The sequence below is a fragment of the Phasianus colchicus genome, chromosome 7 (genome assembly GCF_987193195.1).
Source record: "Phasianus colchicus chromosome 7, bPhaCol1.hap1.1, whole genome shotgun sequence".
NCBI lineage: Eukaryota > Metazoa > Chordata > Aves > Galliformes > Phasianidae > Phasianus > Phasianus colchicus.
Window position 1 is genome coordinate 9,328,474 of NC_143442.1, and position 21,741 is coordinate 9,350,214.

Genomic DNA, 21,741 nt, shown 5'->3' on the forward strand with positions numbered 1-21,741 from the left:
GGAACTGTGAGCACGGCAATGAGTAACAGGAAAAAAAACGTTCCACAGAAAAAACCCAACTCCAAACCAAACCAACAAAACAAGGGAAGAAAAGGCAAAGACGTGCTTTGGCAAAGAAGAGGCAGTGATGCTGCAGGTTGTTCTGGCAGCACAGCAGCAGGGAAGCAGCAGCAGAAGCACTGTGACCACCATGCAGCAGCTACTGCTGCTCCGAGGCCGGCCCTGGGTGCGAGGGACGGGTGGCTTGTAGTGGCCTTTGCACATGCTATCTCTGTTTCACTAGGCAGACGTGACGGAAAGCCTCCAGAAAGGAAAACACTTAATCACGGGCTCTCCTGGAAGGGGGTGGATCCATAGTACATGCTCAAGTGCTTTCCTGAATCTTTGGTTGTGTCAGAACCACAACAAGCGTTTGCTTGCCTCTGTTGGGAGGGAAGGCCCCCACATTAGTCCTGAGCAGGCCTCATGGTCGAGTTATAGGGACGGATCCTCTGAATTGAAGCACAGTAGTCAGGTACCCAGAGCAGAAGATGGAGCTTAACCCCACCGTTCTCAACCTTTTCCCTACTGGGAGATCTCAGAGAGAGAGAGACAGACAGACACGGACATACACGGACACACAGACAAAACCCTCTCCTCGCAAGACTGAGTCAGCATCTCTTCCCTGTCTGATAATATGGAAGTGAAAAGGTCATTGAGACCATCTCCCCTGAGCAAATATCTTAAGCATCTCAAGGTTGAGAATCCTTTATTGTAACCTGTGGGGAAATTTTGGCCTAAGGAAAACTTGTCAGTGTCAATAAGGCCATCGTTTCACCTGGCGGCTTTCTAACTGCTGCAGTTGCTCTGATGCCACTGCAGACTGGGACAAATCAGAGGTAGATCAGACACTGTTTTCTCAATGTTAAGAGCAGTTATTTAACCTCATAAATAGCTTTTGTTTGTTTGTTTGTTTAATGAAGATTACTTACTTGCAGGAGGGATGCCAAGAAAAAGAAAATGAAAAACAAAGGCTGCATTTTATCTTGCATGCAAAAATCCTGCTAAAACGAATATTAAAAAAACAAAAACAAAAACAAAAGGAAAAAAAGATAACTGAAGTGGGGAAAAAAAAAAACACCAAACCCCAAGTTGCCGCTCCCTCCCTCTCTCAGGAGAGGATGCTATAGGGGGTGAAAATGATGGGAAGCAGGAGAGCGGCACACAGCTTTCAGATGGCCTTACTCACTTTAACAGAGACTTTGTTCCCCAGAATATCCTTGGATTTACGTGGCCCATTGGCTTCATTTTTGCCACTGCTCTCCTTTTCCGCCCGCTTTCTCATGCGCAGGGTATGCCATGAACATGACTTCCTGTTGTACCAAAAAACGCAGCAATCAAATGGCAAATCATAGCAAAGAAGGAAGGATTTGGAAAGGGGAACCAGCATCCATGTTTGCAATTACTGCAATTCCCTAGAAGGTGAAAGCCACTGGCAATATGCCTATCTCTATTTTAGCAATGAGAGTTGAAGTTAAAAAACAAACCAAACAGTTCTGCAAAGCAGATGTTGTGCCACACTTGCTGTTTAGATGCATGGACCAGGAAAAAAAAAATACCATGATGGAAACAGGCAACTAGAATGTGGTCATCTGGTTTCAAGATTTTGTCTTGCATTGCCACAGACAGAAATTTTTTTATTTTTGCTACAGGTTTAAGATCAATTTAGACCTCAATCTTGTTGGTTAAAGCAGTCAAATGAATGCAAATAAACGAGAACTGTTTTAATATATCACATAATAGAGCAAATTAAAATTTTTAAGAAATTCAAGGTATCTTTCTCTACATGTTTCTCAGAATACGAATAGCTCAAAAGATAGGTGCTACATCATTAACTTTCCAAGAGATAAGTCATTCCCTAGAATGACAAGCTCTGCTGTGCCTCTCAAGACCAAGAATTTCCCATTAGTATAATAATTGATTTTGCCAGTTTGGAGAGGAAGGATGTCAATCAGTCCATGCTTTTTGGCTAGCACCACAGCAGGTATGATTTGCAGTAAACATTTCACCCCTCATTACTGCACCTACGACCTTACTCTTGGAAAAAAAGGAAAAAGACCATGTCACCCTTTGTAAGAGCAATGCTATGTTGACAACAGAAATTGCATGTCAAAGCAGACACAAAAAAAAAAAAAAAAAAAAAAAAAGTCCCCAAAAAACCCCCAAACACTTCTCAATATGAATTTCATTTGGTTTAAATAGTGAGCAGGTTGGGGAGGATTTGGGAAGGTTACATTGTCCAAAGCAGAAAGCTCTCAAAACAGCAGTGTGATGAGCTGGGATCCAGGTTCAAAGCATCTGCCCACCTTTAAGTCATGCAAATTTGATTTGCATGTTTTAAGCCCAATGTTTGGCACATGTCATGTCTACAGTACCTTGATACATTTTACAAAGCAAGTTGCATGTAATCCAACGACCACCTGCGATGCCAATAAAATGCAGTATGTTAGCAAGGTAGGACTCAAAGGATGCCCCACACAGCTGATGTACCCCCAAGAACTCTGTGGCCATTTCATCAGCTTATTTTTTGTTGTAATCCAGCACCTGGTTGACACTGTGCAATAGCTCATTTTTAAGAAAGTAAAATTAATGTTCTCCCAACAACTGGCTGCACTGACACAAGACTAAAATGGTTCGTACTGTGTTTGTGTGGTGTTAACAGCTGGCATGGGCAGTTGTGTTTTGGCACAAGGAGCACCAACATGTCCTGCACATCCCGGCCAGTAGGTACTGCCTGGTATTTGGGCATTTCTGGAGGAGGTCCAAATTATGTGTGCAGAGCAGGAGAAGTTATCCAACACTTCGAGACTGTGATACTGTCCTTTAAGATACAGCTGAGTAAGAGTGATCGAAGTCCTGGCTGATGGACTTCCTGACCTTCACTTATCATGATGCCAGCACTATTGCATCTACCACATATTTTGTGTACAGTATTTGTCAACAGAAGAAACAGTTTATTACTTATAAGTCCACATAATGTGGCAGACTAGATGGGGCTGAAGATAACACCTGCTCCAGGTAATTTTTTACCCATATGACTTACAGTAGAAAGTCAGCCAAGCATCTTTTTGTTTCAGGGTTGTTTTAGTTCTTTGAATCTGCAAACATGATTTTAAGTGTCTTTAAGTGTCACTGCAGTGAGAAAGAGAGAAGTGCAATGCATGTGCCTTTCAATTCTGATAAGCCTTCCTGGCCCCAATTCATACATATCACACAATTTGACTGTACAGCTGCCATGGAAAAAAAGTCTTCACCAGGAACCTGGTGCTGGGGGTGAATGTAAAGGCACATGTTTGCAGAGCTTGGTTGTAGGAGGAACTCAGGAATGGCTGTGGCACACATGCAAGAGACGTGCTGAGCAATTCCTCTGGCTTAGCATGCCATTCATAGTAGCATTCAGTTGTATGCTTGAGATCACTGACTCATGGGTCGAGTCACCGCTTTTTCTTGGCCAAAATATCAGCAGATTTCAAATTATTATTTTTAGTGAAACTGCCACAAAATCTTTCTTCATATTCAATTCTGTGCTTCAAGGCACTCGTGGAAGACAACAGAATTTGCAGCACACATCATGCATTACCATGTAGTTGTTCTAGATGTTAAAAGAAATCAGTCGGTATTACTTGAAAAGAGGGTTGTACCTTCAGTATTTAATACCAAAAAACCACTTTCTTGCATTTCAGACTGACAAATTTCTAAAAATCAAGAAAGAAAAATATATATCCACACATTTGTTAAATAAGCAACAAAAAGTTATAAACAAAACAAAACAACAACAACCAAAAATCAAATAAAACCAAAACAAAAAAGGGTCAAACTAGTTCTTTTACCTCATTAAAACATGCTCATGGTGAAGATTTATTTTACATATTTAAAATAGTACATTTAAAATTAGTTACATGACAGGTACAATGATGAACATTGCGACTATCCATTATATTGCACAACCTGACTTCATCAGTATGAGTTTGTTTCTTTCTTCTTTTTTTTTAAATAGTGCAAAATACTTTATACAGGAATGTATTTGTATGGGGGTCTTGCAAACCAAAAAATATTTTACAAAAGAAACTGCAAACAGAAAAAAAGAACAAACCAACCAAAGAAACAAACAAAAAAAAGATACAAAGCTGTACAAGAAAATTGCCATAGACAATTCTAAACAAAATCTCTCCTCTTAGAGAAGCGAATCTCAGTCCAACACAGGGCCTGATTATTTTTTGCCAGATGCTGTTATAACCCATATATAGATTAGTAACTTAATACAACATAAATATAAGTCCAGTCCAAGCAGGTCCATGTTGGTGTAAAATGGTGTAACACAAAATATGTCTTTAACCAACTATGGTTTTATTTCTCTCCAAAGGATAAACAAAACCCCACATAATGTAAATAAGCAGAACCCAAGCTATCCACCATGGCTGCCCGACGCTGCAGATTGACCACTCAGCTTGCTCCAATGGCACTGTAGATAAAAATCAGCAGGAACTCCCTACCATCTGGATTTATTTTTATTTTTTTCCTCAAAAACATCCACATAGTGCTCCCAGCGAAGTCAACATGGCACTTACTTGATGCTTCCGTCGCTATTATCTGTAGTGGATTTAGTGAGGGGAGCCAAGATATTGCCAGGGATCCATCCTTCAGCAGCTGGAGAGTGGTCGTTTGCGGGCTGGTACACCAGGAACATGTTCTGCTGGTTGATAGCAAGGATCTGAACCACCTCTCCTTGATTCACACAGATCTCGTCCTCCTTCAGTGCATAGTAATCTTTAATCACCACCATGGATGAGGTCCCATTGCACCCTCCCAAATCAGTCTGTGAAAATGGACACAATGGAAACGTGGTGAGAAGGTGGCAGTGAGGAACCTGCCTTTTCTGGCAGTAATCACGGCACTTCATTCAGAGCCTCAGAGCCTAACTGCACCAGGGAAGAAGATACAAATTACCTGATAGTGTTCAGATTAGATATTAAGAAAAATTTCTTCTGAGAAGGAGTGATGATGCAGTGGCACAGGCTGCCCAGAGAGGTGGTGAGTCACCATCCCTGGGGGTGTTCAAGAACCATGGAGATGAGGCATTGAAGAACACGGTTAGTGGGCATGTTTGGGATGGACTGATGGTTGGACTTGGTAATTTTAGTAGTCTTTTCAAACTTACTGATTCTATGATTCTACAGTAATTTATATGGGTAGAGAAAGATTTTAAGGATTAGCATGAATCTGACAGAAACCAGCTTCCTGCTTCCCATTAGATTTCATAGCTATTCCAGCAGTACAGTACCAAGCTGTGTTCTGGTATTGTGGATGAACCTGCACAGAACCAAATGTGGGGGGGGAAAAACCCATGAAGGCTCACATTAGAAACCAAAATAATACACATTTCATATTCTTAAATATAATTCTTACTGGAAGGTGGCTTTGGTCAGTATCAGCCAACTGCTGTGTCTAAACACTGCTGGACTGACTCTTTGGTGGCTTCTGTGAATTGTGTCCAGTGTAGGGCACGCACATCTGAATTACAACCTTCATTTGGCACTCTGCGATGCAGGCTATTTAAACCATCAGAGCAGACCTCTTCAGGAATGGGTGGTTAATGGACATTAGGGAAGCTTGGATATTACTGTTGCCAGTACTGCAAACGGAAATTCAGTTTAGCAGGTCTGCAAATACAGTGCCCTGAAAAACTCTTGGGTTCAGCGCTCCAGGGGCAGGCTCTGTCTCAGCTTTCCAGCTGAAGAGCCAACTGCCTGAACACCAGAACTTCCACAGTCTGCATTCAATTCCAAACCACATTTCATATCATTGCTTCAGTCTGTTGATTGCTGTTGACCTGGTTGGCTGACAATTAGAGCTAACTTTACAGACAGTATGAGAAGCAGGCAATGAAATCATGTTTTATCAGACGAGTGCAGTACCTTGCTCTGTTCATACTTGTCTCCAGGCTGTTCATACCCTGTATTGCCATTGGAGGTAGATATCTTCAGGGGTGGGAGAGATGGGTTACGGCTTGTAGCCTTCAAAGGCTTCTCAGACCCTACTGGAACAGAAGAATAGGGTCTGCTGTTGGGCTGAGCGACCCTACCGGCCTGGGGCCTCAGCACTGCTGTGCTACTTTCTTTGCGTTGGTACTCTATGGGAGACTGCAGTGCTGCAAAAGAAGACAAGAATTAGCTATACATTTCCAGTGACATTGCAAAGGGATATAGAGAGTGCATGTTCAATCAGAACAGACACAGTAGTTGCAAAACAAACAGGCACATAAAATGCCACCCATGGAAGCACAGGGCGCATTCATGGCTAGACAGGATGCAAGCATCTTGCACTGCACTGTGCATGAACTGAAGAGTGCACTAAAATATTTGCCATTTACAGCATACGTAGCTGCATTAATTGTCTTTGAAACTGCACAAATAAAACATCATAAAAATAATCCTATAATAAAAATAACTGAAAGTCTGAATAGGAGACTCACAGCTTATTTACAGTGATTTTTGTTTATCATCAGGAAATACGGATCAAGACCCATAAGTCTCATCTGTATATTTCCATGAGAGCTTGACTACTAAATTCTCTTCAAATATGATGCGCTGGAACTTGTCTCCCTATGGATTTTCTATATTAACTGATTTGGTTCAAAGAAATCACTGGAGATGATCGACAAGTGAAGAAATATAGATGGTACAATGATATTAATCCCAGCAGCCCAAACCTCTCCAGAAAACAGCCACAAGCAACATCAAACAGCTTCACAAGCCTTACAAAAGATTCTGCTTGTGAGAGTATCTTTTCTAGTCATAGATAGAGCTCACACTGGGGAAAGAAGGATAAAATGCCAGATGGTGAAAAAATAAAGAATGTGATAAGTTTGGAGGACAAGGAACAAGGGCTAGGACTTATGTGGAATGGGAAAGAGACAGATTTACTAGGCTCAGACTCCTATCCCCAGACCTATGGGTTTGCTTTCTACATGTCGTGTGGCTTCAGTGGCTGATTTATAGGCAGTTAATACTGTCTGTGTACATGCACCAGACTAAACCTACTGGAATGCAGAGAGACTTGTCTAGCAAGAGGCAGACAGGAGGACACAGTGTCACAGCATCAGCCCAGCCGGGGAACCACAACAGAAAGAATGTCTTTCCCAACAAGAGGAAAAGGAAAGACAAACAGAAAGGCTCAGCACCACACAATATGCTCCCCTTCCAGAGAAAGGCAGGGCTTGTACAACAAGAAACCACTTAATACTAGAGAACAAAAGACTAAAACAAGTCAAGGAGGCCAGATTGCTTTTTTCCTCAAAAGGACAGACATTTTAACAGAGACCTGTAGCAATCTGAAGGACTGCTCGCTCAAAAGCCCAGGCAGTGACTCAAGTTTATGCCACAGATATAACCCATTTCACTTGCTTACCTCAGCTGCCACTGAAAATGCTTTGGTCCTGCTGCAGACCAGCCACCAAGGAGGAGGAATGTTAGGGAGATGTTTGGCAGTGATTTCAACAGTGACATTTCACTAGAATATGCAGCAGATTAGGCTGCAAGGTCTTTAGCAATAAGACCTGGAGAAGAATGTCTCTGTCTTGAAACAGTTGATGCTCTCCACTGCTTTTAAAGGACACTTGGTTGAGCGTCCACTTGTGGCTACTAAATCCAGTTAGCTAAGAGAGGGGTGCCTGGCTTCCCACCTCCTCTTAAACATCTGTTACTATTCTCACAGGCTCCTGGCAAAAATCAATGTGCATGTACTTGCTCTCTCAGGAAAAACTCATAAAGCATGATAAAAATGTTACAGATCAATGGCATTTTTTATATGAAGTACATCCATCAGTGACATACTTTCTTTACAGCTTACTTCTTAAAAGCTAAAGGAGAGAACATTCACTATAGCCAATCATTTTGTGCAGTCTGTTTGTTAAGCTTAGCACCTTTTCTTATCCCAAAGAAAAATATGGAAAGCTTGAATATTACAGTGTAATTGCACCACATTTCACATGTATGAACTGAGAATGCAGATACTGTGCTTTGCACATAGTTCCTTATTTGTTAGGGCTTTCCTAAACAAATCAGAAAAATCAGGTACAGCTTGATCAAGAACACATAGGGAATATACTGTTATTTAGTTTATGCAGCATCAGCTCAGTGTTAGTTTAATATGATTTTCAAGACAGAAAACATCCACTTTAATGAAATGGAAAGCTAAAGAACGTATTTAAAGATTAGTCAGCCTCAAAGAGATTACATCCTAGAAGCCACTTAAATTGTTCTAGACTGGACAAACTTGACTGGATGCAATACCATTTTCTTGGATCTTATTTATAGGTTTAAAGCAAATACTTCAGCTTGTGTTTTAATATAAATCTACTTTTACTTCTAGCTTTAGAGATACTGAAGATTACCTTCCTAACCCATCAAATTCCATGCTGGAAGATGGCTACATAGGGGCTGCAAAGGTACTACAGTAGAAAAACTTTTGAGAAGTAAAGCTGTGTTAAATTGAAATTAGAAAACCAAAACCAAAACCTATAAAAACTCCACGCTGAAGAAAAGAGAAGCTTTCTTTGGATATGAATTGAAAGAAATTCTTCAGATTTTGCAACAAAAAAATCCACAAAATAGAACGCTCCAAATCAAAAACGTGAACACACTGTGCCAAGCCAAAACATTTTGATTCAAGCTAGCAAGTTTCACTATAGCAATCATTTATTAAGGTTTTTTAAATATAAAATGCTTTTTTAATGTAAGCTCAATTAAAAAAAAAACATGTTTTGATATGAATAGTACGAAACAATTTTGGAGGCTTCCAAAGAAATGTTCCTGCTTTGTTGCTCCCAACAACAGACAAAAAGAGATACCATTTTTATTTTTTCCCTCCAGTCCTGGTTCCTTATTAATTGAATTTGATTCCTCTGTATTTCAAAATCCATTTTTGCTGATCATGTGTGTGCTGTTTGTTTTTGTTTTTAATAAAAACAGATTTAATTTGAAATACAATTTCAAACCACCCCAAATATCTTCCTAAAGCAAAGCTGACATCTTCAACAGGCCCTTGTTGATGCACAGCTCTGCAGAGTGTCACTACCTGGTCCTTTTTCAAAGACCAGCTGACACCTTATGAGGCCTCTTTCACATGTACTCTGTGGATAGCACTTGACCCAGTTCTTGATGACAGGCAGACTGGGCTCTCATTTTCTCCATGGGATTTTCCATATGAACAAGAAGTTGCTGAATAGTTTTTTGCCCAGAGTGAGCAAAGATGCAAAGATTCTGAGTCCCACTTAGTGTCACTGTTTGGGAAAAAGTGCAAAGCCCATGTACATACCATTTAGGAAATCCCTTTGTGTGTCCAGGACCTGGTTGATGTCCTGTACCCAAGCCTGCTGAATTTCTGGATTAGCTGCCTGTAAAATGACTCTCTCAGATGTTTCCCGGTTCACTAGAGCAAACCTGCAGGGATCACTGTCCACGTTTTCTTCAATGACAAGGTAGTTCATCTGAAATAAGCCAAGGGAAGCATGTGTTACACGGAGCATGACTTAGCATTACTCAAGAATCAGAACAGAACTTTGTGAAAAGTTCCTGAAAATAACTGAGCCCAATAACAGACTGCCAGGGCATAATCAGAAGAACTTGCCTCACCTAGATTTAGGGAGGTAAACTTCAAGCTTTGACAGACATACTAGACATCCATCTGCCTTGCTTTGAATTACAATTTCTATTTTAAGGTAACATAGACTTGACTGATGAGCTAAAAATTTACTATAACCCATAAATAAACTGTTCTTATTAAGATGTTAATAAGGTCTATCATTCCTTCAATTTAAGTGAGTGTTTACATTTCTTATCCTTCATGGAAAGAAATTATCTGTCTAGTGACAGAAAATTAACATCTTAAATGGAATGGACACTGTACAAGGATATTAAAAAAAAAAAAAAAAAGAACACTGAAGCTGCAATAGATCTTATTTCTAGTGGAAGGCACTGTCATCTGCATGTGTTTGTTTGACTTGAGCACAGTCACAGATACTCTTCCTAGAAATCTCATGGATGGGAATTTCATCTGTAGGATAACATGTCCTTCTGTGCAAGTGCATTCATAACTTTGACTTCTCCTGGATAACTCATGTCTGCAACAGTAAACAAGAATAGGCTGGCATAGCTTTTCTGCTCTAGTGGACAATTCAGGATTAACATAACAGAAGCTTGACAAAGATGTTAGTTTACAAGTTGCTGTAAAAAAGAAAAAAAAAAAAAAAGAGTCTTGTCAAAGATAGATGGCTCTGAAGGCTATGGTCAGAACATCCCTCTAGAAGAGGTCCAAGTCCTGTTGCTGTATCTGTCAAGATATAGAGAGGTCTACTCCACATCTGAATGCTGCATTTAATCTGTGAGATGGAAGGAGCCTCTTCCCTCCCTTCCATGGTTCCCTGTGGACTTTGTGAAGCAGGCAGGAACCATTTTGACAGGGAAATAAGGGAAGGGGTGGACCAGGAGCTTGGAAAGTGTTCTCCCCCTCTTGTTCTGAGCTGCTGTTCCTCTGGCTGATAACCAAAGCAAGCATGTCAGTCCTATACGACTCCAAGAAAAGAACTCATAGGTCAGAGTTCTAAGACTACTGTTGGTGTCTCAGGCAGATGCATTTGCCAAGGCTGTCCACTTAAGTATTTTGAGAGCTTGACAGGCATCCGACTGAGCAGTGTCCGAGAAGGGATGTGCTATTTCTGAAAGCCAACTACACCTCACTGCATAAAGAAAGATTCTTCTCCAATGTAGGACATCATGATGAAGCCCCTGTCACTATCCAAGTGTGACAGACCTTGGATAGAGGAAAGAAATGGGACTTCTGGTGCTGGCTTGGTCCTCCTGCTGGGTGGGAGGATGTGACCAGTAAGGAAACAGCCTACGTCTCTCAGGAAGTGTCTCCCAGAGAGCTGGACAACCATCATGGAAGATGGGATCAAAGCGTAACAATGGGAAAATACAGGAGCACTGCAAAAGCAACCAGAAGCTGAATCAGGGGCTGGGAGCAGGCTGGGAGTGTTGCAGGAATGCAGACTCCCAGCTGCAGTGGGGGAGATGCATGTGGAGCCACGGGGGATCCCACATTTGCTGTAGTTACTCAACAGGAGAATGAGCTGTTTGCCAAATGGAAGAAAAGAGGGACTGGAAAATTATCACACAGAGATTTTAAAGCAACTCAGGCACTGGGAACAGCATTACTTTAATAAGCTGTTTAACTAGAAAAGCAACCCATACCCTCGAGGCAAGCTAATTTTATTGACATTAGAAGAGATTTATTTTTCTCTCTTTATCTACAATATACAATTCAGGAATTGTTTCCTGCAGATAAAAGCCTCGTTGTTATACACACAATAAACTGAAGTAAAAATGATTCATGTTATTTCTATCTCCAAATTGAATCATGATTTAATTCAGCAGCAGGATAAAATCAAAGCTGCTCATCTAAATCAAGATTATTATTTACTTGTAAACTTTAGGTTTTTCCTTTCTAGCTTATTACTTGGCTGAAAACTCTACAGAACACTGACTTGCAAATGAATTGAATATGCTTTTCAGCAAATGCTGCAGTTTCTGTCTGCCAAGAAGATGCCTATTATCTATTATAACAGGTTATATGGTTAATATGCATTATTTTATCTGACATTGTTCTCTTCTGTTTCATACTAATGAATCATTTAAAATTTAAAGCAAACACAATGCATTCTCCCACATTTTGTTTTAAATGCACTTTGGGAAGGAAATCAGTTCCAGACTGGTTTCTCAGCTTTGAATGGTGACGACATTCAGATGAACGAGTGACTTCGCTCTTTTCCAGCTACAGCAAAGGCTGTTTTACTGAAAGAAGTGGAGCATTCAACCTCAGCTACATTCCAGAGGTGAATTCTGCCTTTCTCAAACAAACACAGAAACCCTTGGAAAAACAATAAACATGTTTTCCCTGATTACTTTTAGTTTTTACTTCTAAATCCAGCCCAATACTCTGGAAAGATTATTTGAAAATTAAATCAATTTCTTAAAGCTTTCTCAATAGTTTATCTAGCTTTGTAATTCCTTATCTACATTTATTTTTATGGGTATTTTTGTTTGGTTTTGAAATAGTTCTATCACGTGCAACATTCACATTTGCATCAAGAGTTCCACCCCCTCAGGAAGGGTATTTCCAGTAATGTCACATCCAGTGACTTACAGTTAGGCTTAAGTAGACGGTTTTGTTTCCCCCACCTTTTACGATCACGCTTAAAAACAACTATTATGCACTTACTTTTCCTAATGCAGGCTTTGTAGCAATATTTGCTAACTCAGACCTACGTGTGAAAGAAGAGCTGCCCAGTAAATATAGGCACTCAGTGGTTTACTTCATGACATTGGTCTTTAATGGCTTCTGATCTACTGTAAACTAAATGCCAATGTTTTCCACAAAATGTTGTCCACCTATGACAGGACAGACCAGTCTCACAGTACAGAAAATTGGTTAAGACATCTCTGTGTGACAGTCAAACAGAATATGGACCTCTCACTCTATTTCTTACCTTTATGCTTTTCTTGAACATGTACCCTGGTGTTAAAGATCCTTTCCTAAGCAGCTCACTGAAGATAACTATTTGCTCAAAGAGAAACACTCTGCGTTCCTTCGGTCGAGACTGAACTCCGGAGTCCTGCTCTGTCACGTAGAAGGTGTCCTGCTGCAGCAGCTTGCCCTGGGCTGTCAGCTTACCCTGAGGAGCAATCAAGGAACCAACGTTACAAATTCTGACTCTGTGTGGTTCCATGAAATGATCTTCTATACTTTGCAGTCCTCTCTTACCAGGTCTGCCAAAGACTACACTGTCAACATTCAGTTACAACCCCCAAATTATAACCCCAACCTGTGGGGTTAGGTCCCTGCCTGGATGTGCTAGGCTTGAAGAGAGCTGATAAGCTGTTAGTGCTTGGTGACCTTATAACAAACAGAACAGTCTGGTTCAATGTTTATTTTGCTCTGACAGCAAGACAGATAAGAAGTCTAATTCAGGCTTGCAGAAGCTTTTACAGATCTTGCATTTTGAAGAAACAACACCTTTATTGTTGCAAGTTTAGGATGACAGGCATATCACCTATCTCCACCTTTGAAACCTCACCAAAGTATGCAGCTCACCACTGGAGAAGGACAATTGTTAGATAAATAGCTTGAGGCGGGGCTGATTGTGGAGACAATCACAGAAAGACAAAGCACCTTTCCTACCCTGGCTGTTATTAAAGCAGAACATACCTCAAAGCCTTGGAGGCGACCCAGGTTCATCATATCATTGCAACGTTTTGGTACAAGGCACATTAACTCAACTGCTTTCTGTTAAGAAGAACAAAGGTTGCATTGGTAAAGGGTCCCTAAAAGCAAAGCGGCAAATAACAAACTTCAATAGTGTGATCACTGCTAGAAGGTATTCATGGCAAGGTCCTCATGTACTTGACATCTATGATAATGTCTAAAAGAGAACTGTGCCTTCATCTTATACTTCTGTCTCGATCTAAAGAGAAATACCGCATTTGGAATATCAGCAGGACCTTCAATAATTGTTAAATACTGTGGTTTGATTTCTCCATATAAAGGGCCCTTAGATATTGCAGCACCACTATCCAGGCCATGAAAACGTACCTCTATTTCAGAGCACTCCAGACCAGCTTTTTCACTGTACCTCAGGAAGTCCTGGAGAAAGCAGAAACGTTTGCATTAAGGCACTTCAGAAAGAGAAAAGAGAAGATGCCAGTTTTAAAAAAGAAGCAGCACATTTATCAAGTCATTTTTCTGTGAAGGAACTTGCTGGAGAAGACAGAGCATGGTTTAGACATGCCTAATTTTGGCTATCACCTTGAGACACCTAGGGATGGATTTTCAGAAATGCTGAGTAATTGGCATTGTGGGTAAAGTTGGCAGAAGTCATAGCAGTCAGACTTGGGAAAAAAATACCATGGATTCTCCCAATTTTCAGACCAGAATATTGTGTAAATATTCAGAAGAGGGATTTTCAGAAATGAAAGCTGCAGTGTTTATTAGAAGAGTATCATTCAGCAGCAAAGAATGGCATTGTCAGCACTATTTCCTGCCTATGTTGCAATCTCGAAAGTTTGATTGTGAGTTTGCTGTGAAATTTCAGAGGCTGAAAAGTTCTATTTGAAGTTTACAGAAATATTCCAACAGAAAATAAGAAAAGTCTTCTGATTATCACTGGTTACAAACAGCTCTCACAGATGGGACCCTCCTGCCCTCTGGGTATCTTTCACAGGGCTCAACCACTGCATGCTTACATATAAACACTCTTTCTTCCTAACATGATGAAGTTACTCTTCAATTAAAACTGAAAATAACAGTGTCCAAGATACAGGGTAGTCCAAACCTCATCTTTCCACTCACCTTGAGAAGAAGCTGATATTTAGTTATTCTCTGAATGGGTTTGATCAGAAAGTCACTGATGGTCAGCCGTTGGTTTATTTCCTGTTGAACCTCCTAAAAAGTGAAGATTAAAAAACAACTGCAAACAAGCACAGAGTAAAGCAGAGAACACGATAAAATGTCTCCGCAGAGACTTACTTCTACAGAAAGCTGATCTGTTTTTAATCTTTTGTTTGTAAGAGCGAATTTCAGAGGATTTAAAAGTCTGGCATCTCCTATCTAGGCAGAGACTGGGTAAAAGTCATGACCGAGCTGGAAGATATTTGAAAGCACAAGATTCCTTTCCCCTTGGAGCTGACCGTGCTGCAAGGCCTGGAGACGGCTCTCCCCACCGCAGCAGGGATTTGCTCACAAACAAGTCCTACAGAACACGCCTCGTGCCCTTGGCTGAAACAAAACAGCTTTCTGTATTTAAACAAGCTTCTTTCACATTACTATCTAAGGTCGAGATATTATATGTGTCTAGTCCCAAAGACTTCTTGAATCAGACGAAGTTACTGGAAGTTTATGAGAGGCACCACCCAGCTCCAACGACTTTTACCTCCTCCTCTGTAGATTACAGATCAAAATGTCTGTTTTATTTATTTTGGACAGAATTCAGTGCGGTTGTGGCACTCTGAGGATGACACTGAGTGCTGGAATAAGTAGTTATTAGAAATTAACGACATGAGAATTTGAGACAGATGGAAGAACATTTTTCCCCACAGCGCAGACTTCAGCAGCACTCACAATATCAACATCATCTGGAGTTTGTTTTAGACAAACCTCACAGGTTACAGCACAGTCTACTAAGACTCACAGCTGTAGATAGTAATAACGTATAATGAGCCATGCTTACCTCAAAATATGCCTCGTACTCAGCTACTACATATTCAGATCGTGGCTTGTTTTGGCAGTACACCACATACATGTGTAATCGCCGCTCCTGTGAAAGCAAGATGCACAGCAGCCTGGTGAGATAGCGGCTGCTATTCTGTTCTGCTTTTAAAAGCTGGCAGAAAATTGCCTAGATGTTCTGCTTGGACATCTTCATTTTTGGTTTAATCAAAAATTTGCTGACATGGCAATGTAAATCGGCAACCGGTTTTGTTCTCCACTTCTATCCCTTCAGCAAGGCAGAGGTTGCCTTGGGGGCAACCACTTAATTAAGAAATCAATTTCCCCCCCAAAATAAGAAGTCTACAAGAAGCTGATGATACTGCTTCAGGGAAATCCAGCAGCTCACTGAAGATGCATAACTATAGGTTAATTACTTTATATCACGTTTCAAATGTCAAAGTATCCAGCTGACACAAGCAGATGTTTTTGGAAAGGAGTCATCACACCCTAAATGATGAGTAGACTAAAAGATAGGTAACCGAATAAAACTTACATGTTTAATAAAAAGCTGTGCTAAACGGTCATGCTCCTGAAGACATTTTTCCAGTTCAGCCAGGAAAAAGCTGAAAGAAAGGATATCAACATTTCCAACACTTCAGAAGACTTTTTTAGGTCGTCCCAGCAGCAAACCAGTCATTTGTCAGTAATACATCAATGCAGTTTTAGCTGTGGCATTCAATAATAAATGAAAAGAGAAGCTTGGCTTCAGCCCTCGGTGGGGGCATTTCTAAAACAGTGAACTCTGTTTTAGAGTTAGCTCTGAAATATGGAGGTATTTTCTTGCAAACTATCCCCTCTTCTTTATTGTTACACTTACAGAAGTTCCAATGCTTTTAAACTGCCAATGATTACCTAACTGCATTCTCCCCTGGGAACTTATAAAATAGAACTCTTCTGTGTATCTAAACATTTGTGAAAACCCAACTGATACTTTACAAGGAGTTCTCAGTTGCATGAGCAGATAGGGAGCACTGGTCAGCATGAAAGAGACACAAAAGTTTCCACTTGAATAAACAAATCAATACAGGCATGCTCTGTTTTACACTATTTCTCAATATGCTACTGTTAGTTATATTTATAAACAGCCTCTATCTTGACCTGCATCTTTGGTAGGTGCCTGCTTGAATGCTTAAAAGTGACATAAACGCAGTTCAACCAAATTTCAGAAACGCTGTTGTTATTCTAACTGGTAGGTAAACTCTGATATTCTCCATTTCCATGATATTCCCTTTTCACCACAGGATTTTTCTCCCAAATGCCTCCATATATTTCCCACAGTAGCCAAATGCAGAGCATATACCAGCAACAGTTTGGTCCCAAGAAATCCCAGAATCTCAAAAAAGATGCACACTGAATATCTGTCCCAGCTAAATGTCCCTATGACTGCCATCAGCTACAGCTATTTTCATAACTCAGTCTTGTATGAAAGTGAAATTCATCTGCATTTTAAACAGACTTCTCGACCTAGATACGCAGAACCAAAAATAGGGACTCTATGTGTTACAGAAAACTCGTATCATCACAAACAATGACTGACACTGGTAAAAATATTCTGTTGCTGACATAAACTTACTATTTTGTGAATGTTTTTCTGACATTTTTTGGTTTATGCTTGCAAGAGCTGTTGTCAGAAGCGGACCATGTGAGAGGCACCCAAGGGATGGGTGATGGCAAGGACACAGTGATACCTTGGTGAGGGATACATCCAGAGCAGAGGAAAGACAGTGAGGCAATGTCCTTAGGAAGCTGTGCCCTAAATGACCTGCTAATGTTCAATTAAAGTCAACTTAGACGTAAGGATACTGCATACCCCAATCCTTCATGAACAAGTGGTTAGAAAGGAGCTCAAAAACAAACCAAACCAACAACTTACTCTTTGTGCCAGTCATAAATCTGGTGAATATTGCCAAACACTATCTTGTCTTTCCCTTTCATATCTTCAGAAACTCCCTTTTCTTCTATTCTCTTCATGAAGCCCTGTAGGAGTAACAGTGATTAGTAAAGGGTTTATACAAAGGTGGAGCATAATTACACTCATTTTGTTCAAGGAAGTAAAAATTTTATGTCTTTTTTCTTTGAATATCTCTTTATTCTGAATATCTGCGATAGTTTTATAAACCTTTATCACTGAAGTGACAAGTGCAATTAGAAGATAAAAATTAAACATAAGTAGTTGATCATGCCCTTGGCTTTGCTGGTAAGAGGCAGAAGCCAGATTCTGCACAGACAAAACTCTTCTATTTATCACCATGAGTATTTTGTGGGAGCACAAAGCCATGCAGAGAGTTTAAAGAGTCACATGAATAGGATTTCTCACACCTCCTGAGAGTTTCTTTGTAAGTCTCTGGAGCACTGTAGACCTGTCAGCTCTGCCAGTGGAGCATGATGTAAACAGAAGATAACACAAAGTCCTTCAAGTCTGGAAGCTCTTGAAAATTGCTGTTAGATGGGCTGATAATTCTCCTTGGAACAGTGAATGCCAGAAGCATTCCCCAAAGCCTACTTCAATCAAGTGCCTCCAATGCTAAGTCCTTGCTGGGAATCAAACCAGACCATGCGTGTGGGTTGTCTCTGGCAGGTGATCCCTAGGAATCAGCCAGCCCTTTGCAAGCTTACAAAACCGTGACTGTTTTTCAAAAAAAAGGCAAAAAACAACAACCCAAACTCCTGAACAATAATCCACTGGCCACACACACACCTCAGAACAGATCCAAACCCAACCAGTGGGAAGGCACTCAAACACAGGACCATAGTCCAGGTGGAAACTCAAGTAAAGTATGTGTTACTATTACAAAATATTAATTTGAAGTGAAGCTCACTGCATGACAGCAAGAATGGAACAAAGTAAAAGAAAGGGGCATAAATTATTCTCCACCACTGCTCTCAGGGCTGCTCCAGAGCAGGAAGTTGTTTGTCACAAGCAGGGTGGGCCAAGAAAAACCTTTGCACACTTGAGTTGAAACCTAAAATATAACATTTGTTAGATGGAAACAAAAATAGTTTCCAAAGGCATTTCTTCTTGTTTCTGTCAACATGAGAAAGGGACCATGGAAGCAAAATAAGGCAGTTTGTTTCTCGTGCTGTATTTTTTGTTTTTGCCACTTTTCAGCATGCTGTTTGTTAGCGGGAAAACATTTTGCACAGCAGGGGTTGCTTCAGCTCACCTCCACAACAGTTCCCAAATCTTTGACGTAGTCTTTTTCAGTCTGGACCAGTTCATTTAAGACAAACCTAAATTAAAATAGAACATAAATCTATTTGAACATGCTCCTGGATGTTACAGTTTGCTCCTTACCACGTATCACCTCCCAGCAAATATCCAGCAGCATCCCTGGAAATGCAACCCAAGTCACTCTTAGCTCAGTGGAATGAAAACAACAAAAAATGTCACATTTCAGGCCAGAGTAGTTCCAGCACTCTTATCTAGAGCATCTCTCCTTTGTCCCCTCTTACATACCAGGTCCCCAGGCACAACAAGGTGCCTGTGTTTTGAATAACCCCTCCCTGCTCTCCTCTTCTCTGTGCAGCCTTCCTGTTGGCAGCGGGGACATTTCCCAATCCATTTTGAAGCAAGGACGAAAGGATTTCTTGCCCCAGTTCAGTTTTCATTTAGAAGTTTCAAACACTTGGAAAACAAATCCCCCATCCTGCCTTAACACAGAGCTTAATCTGTCAGACTCAGTAATCTCTGTGGGTGCCTGGTGATTTACATTTATCTGATAATCCTGGGTAGGCAAGTTGGCTAATGAAGGTCTGATGCACACAAACAGCACTAAACAAAAAAAAAAACAAAACAACCCTCTTTTTTATGTCAAACTGCCTAATCACATCATGTTCCTTTAAGGACAATTTCAAAAGTTACAGCTTGCTGCAGACAGTTTTCCTCTCAATTACGCCAATACATGGATTTGGCACATGACAAATAAACTCCATCTGTGCTCGAGCTCGCTCCGGCAGCAACAAGGCTAACAAGATAGAGGAGTGCTTTCATGTCTAATATCTCTCCCCTCACATCAATCAGCAGGTCAGCCCACTTGAAGAGATAGGGCTAAGGGTGAACAGTGCTAAGATAAAAAGAAAAAAAAAAACACAGGCTGGCTTTTGGCTCCAGCACAACAGCAGCCGAGGTGTCCCCTGCTTGGATGGAGCAGAGGAGATGCTTGGACGTGCAGCAGGGAGAGGTCAAGCAGCTTCTCCTTCATGTAGGAGTGAAATCCAGCCCCCTGGGCAGAGGCCAGGGCTGGCAGCAGTGATGCCAGATGCTTGCGCTCTCTGCAGTGTCTTGCCAAGCTGTGTGCCTGGGTAGTAAACAGCAAAAGGCTGCTCTTTGGCAAGGCAGCAGCATGCAGCCTGGATGAGCACGGCCCATTTCTCTGACTGTAAGAGTACAGCTGACCAAAGCCTGCTCTAAGAATGAAGGCAGGGGTAGCACCCAGTCCTGCAACGATAGGTGGGCAGGTGTGAATCAAGTCTTGCTGTGTCAACCACGTGTCTGCCAGGTGAACACACTAAATCTCAGCTGGTTCCCCAAACCCTCTCTGGCATTGGACTCTGAAGGCACTCCCAGATTTCAGGTTTCTAAGACATAGGCTGCTAAAATGTTGAGTTCACTCAACTGATCTGATAACAGAGAGCAAGGCCAGGCAGGCAGTTCTGTGTTGACTGCACAACAGTAGTTAAAATGGCATTAAATACAACAAGAGTGTAGCCCTCTCACTTCTGAATAAGTTCCAGCATCTGGATATGTTGGTAACCCCACATTAAATCTGCAAGAGTAGTGGACAGCATGTGGTGGATGGCTGGACTCAATGATCTTAGAGGTCTTTTCCAATCTTAATGATTCTATGATTTTATTAGGACCACTGTCTTGCTGCTCACAGAAATGCAGCAATCGGGGCTGATGGCTACCTACACTGAGGCTAACTGCTAACACATGCTCCCAGAGGTAGGAAATTACTGCCTATGCCTGTGCAAGGATTCAATTGCTGTTTTGTGAGAAATGGGGGTCAAAGCTCGAGTTTGGAGCTGCCTAACACGGTTATGAAATTAAGCAGTGAGAGACAGAGCACAGACAGTGGGAAGCTGGAGAGAAGACAGATGCCTTGTGCTGAAAGCCACTAGCAGGTGCTCCCAAACATCCTGGCATTTCGGAAATCTGGACGGAGGCAGCCGCTAATTACACGAAACATGCTGCTGGTCCCTCTGCCAGAAGCACTGCGAGTCAGAAATGTCCCCATGCTACAGCGCACTTACAGTGGCAAGGTCTCTGCCCTGCAACGCAACCTGCAGTTAGCTGTCAGTTATCTCGTGAATGAAGGGCTACCAGAAAAAAGCAAGGACTTGAAACAGCATGTGTCAGCCTGCACATGAAGGTATGCCACGATGAGGATAAACACTGAAGGCACAAGATTATTTTGTTGTATTTATGGAAGAGTATAAATAAGTCAAAAAAAACAACCTTCTTAAGATGTCACCCTTTCTTTCCTCTCCCATCACCAGGAACACAGGAGTTTCATTTCCCATATGAAACTTACTCTTCAAAAGCATTTTCCCACCACAAATGCCTCTGAATTATGCCTCTTCCTTCACTAATGCAAAAGATCTCATTCACAAAGTCTTTATGGGCTCTCAGCACTCTTCCTTGAGGGTCAATAATACATGCCCCTTCATGTAATGATTTCACCTCTGGGACCTCTGTAATTAACAAGTCAAACACCTCACTAATTCCACGTGTAACTGCCCAGAGGCTCCTACAGTAACTTTGCTATCTGGGGTAAAAGCTGTACATTTTAAGGAGCTTCCTGGGTGCAAAATGCTTTTCTGAAGTATTTTTGCAGGCTAAGAAGAAACAGAAGCAGCAGAACGCAGTTTTACTCCCAGTTCCTTCTCTCTTGCTGACTACAAAGTATTCTTTCCATGCAGACACATGTCCTCCTTGGGTGCATATTTCAGAAATAAGAACCAACAAGGCAACTTACATCCTGCCTCTCATTGCTTTGGCTTTTTGTTCCTCTTCAAGGTTTCTTGGGGGAGTTGAAGGCGTCATTCCTTCATTCAAGCAGCCTGTGGCATCTTTTAAGCTTCCTCGGTAAGATCCTCCTTCAAGGGTCTAAAAAAGCCCCAAAAAACGATAGGAAAAAAAACATTATCCTTGAACTCCAGCATCAGTGTTACCTTCTGTTTTAAGTCAACCCTGCAATCAACAGTGCAGTTTAAAACTGAGCGGAGCATTCAGATATAATTTCCCATAGGACTTAGTGAGACACAACCAAACAGGTTTTGATACAAACCCTCCTCCCCCAAACAATGCATTAAACCAGAAAATATGTCCTTTTGCCAGAAGGCGTAAAAAGATGTTCCAGTAGCCCTGGGATGAGAAAT

The 21,741-nt window shown here is 41.2% G+C and overlaps 1 protein-coding gene across 10 annotated transcripts in view; it reads right to left on the reverse strand.

Annotated features, from left to right (window-relative positions):
- Positions 1 to 21,741, reverse strand: part of KALRN (kalirin RhoGEF kinase) — a 447,706-nt gene that overhangs the window by 16,320 nt on the left and 409,645 nt on the right. For 8 of the 10 annotated variants that reach the window (XM_031590658.2, XM_090143646.1, XM_090143648.1 and 5 more), the window contains 13 exons: positions 21,339 to 21,469; positions 18,525 to 18,591; positions 17,234 to 17,337; positions 15,854 to 15,923; positions 15,320 to 15,406; positions 14,443 to 14,535; positions 13,687 to 13,737; positions 13,303 to 13,380; positions 12,584 to 12,769; positions 9,355 to 9,526; positions 5,955 to 6,187; positions 4,608 to 4,855; positions 1,229 to 1,352 (listed from right to left, as the gene is read on the reverse strand). In XM_031590658.2, coding sequence (XP_031446518.2) covers positions 1,229 to 1,352; positions 4,608 to 4,855; positions 5,955 to 6,187; positions 9,355 to 9,526; positions 12,584 to 12,769; positions 13,303 to 13,380; positions 13,687 to 13,737; positions 14,443 to 14,535; positions 15,320 to 15,406; positions 15,854 to 15,923; positions 17,234 to 17,337; positions 18,525 to 18,591; positions 21,339 to 21,469 — 1,644 coding nt within the window. Of the gene's footprint in view, positions 1 to 1,228; positions 1,353 to 4,540; positions 4,856 to 5,954; positions 6,188 to 9,354; positions 9,527 to 12,583; positions 12,770 to 13,302; positions 13,381 to 13,686; positions 13,738 to 14,442; positions 14,536 to 15,319; positions 15,407 to 15,853; positions 15,924 to 17,233; positions 17,338 to 18,524; positions 18,592 to 21,338; positions 21,470 to 21,741 lie in introns of those variants that run through there. The other 2 variants (XM_090143651.1, XM_090143652.1) reach the window with 1 other exon arrangement.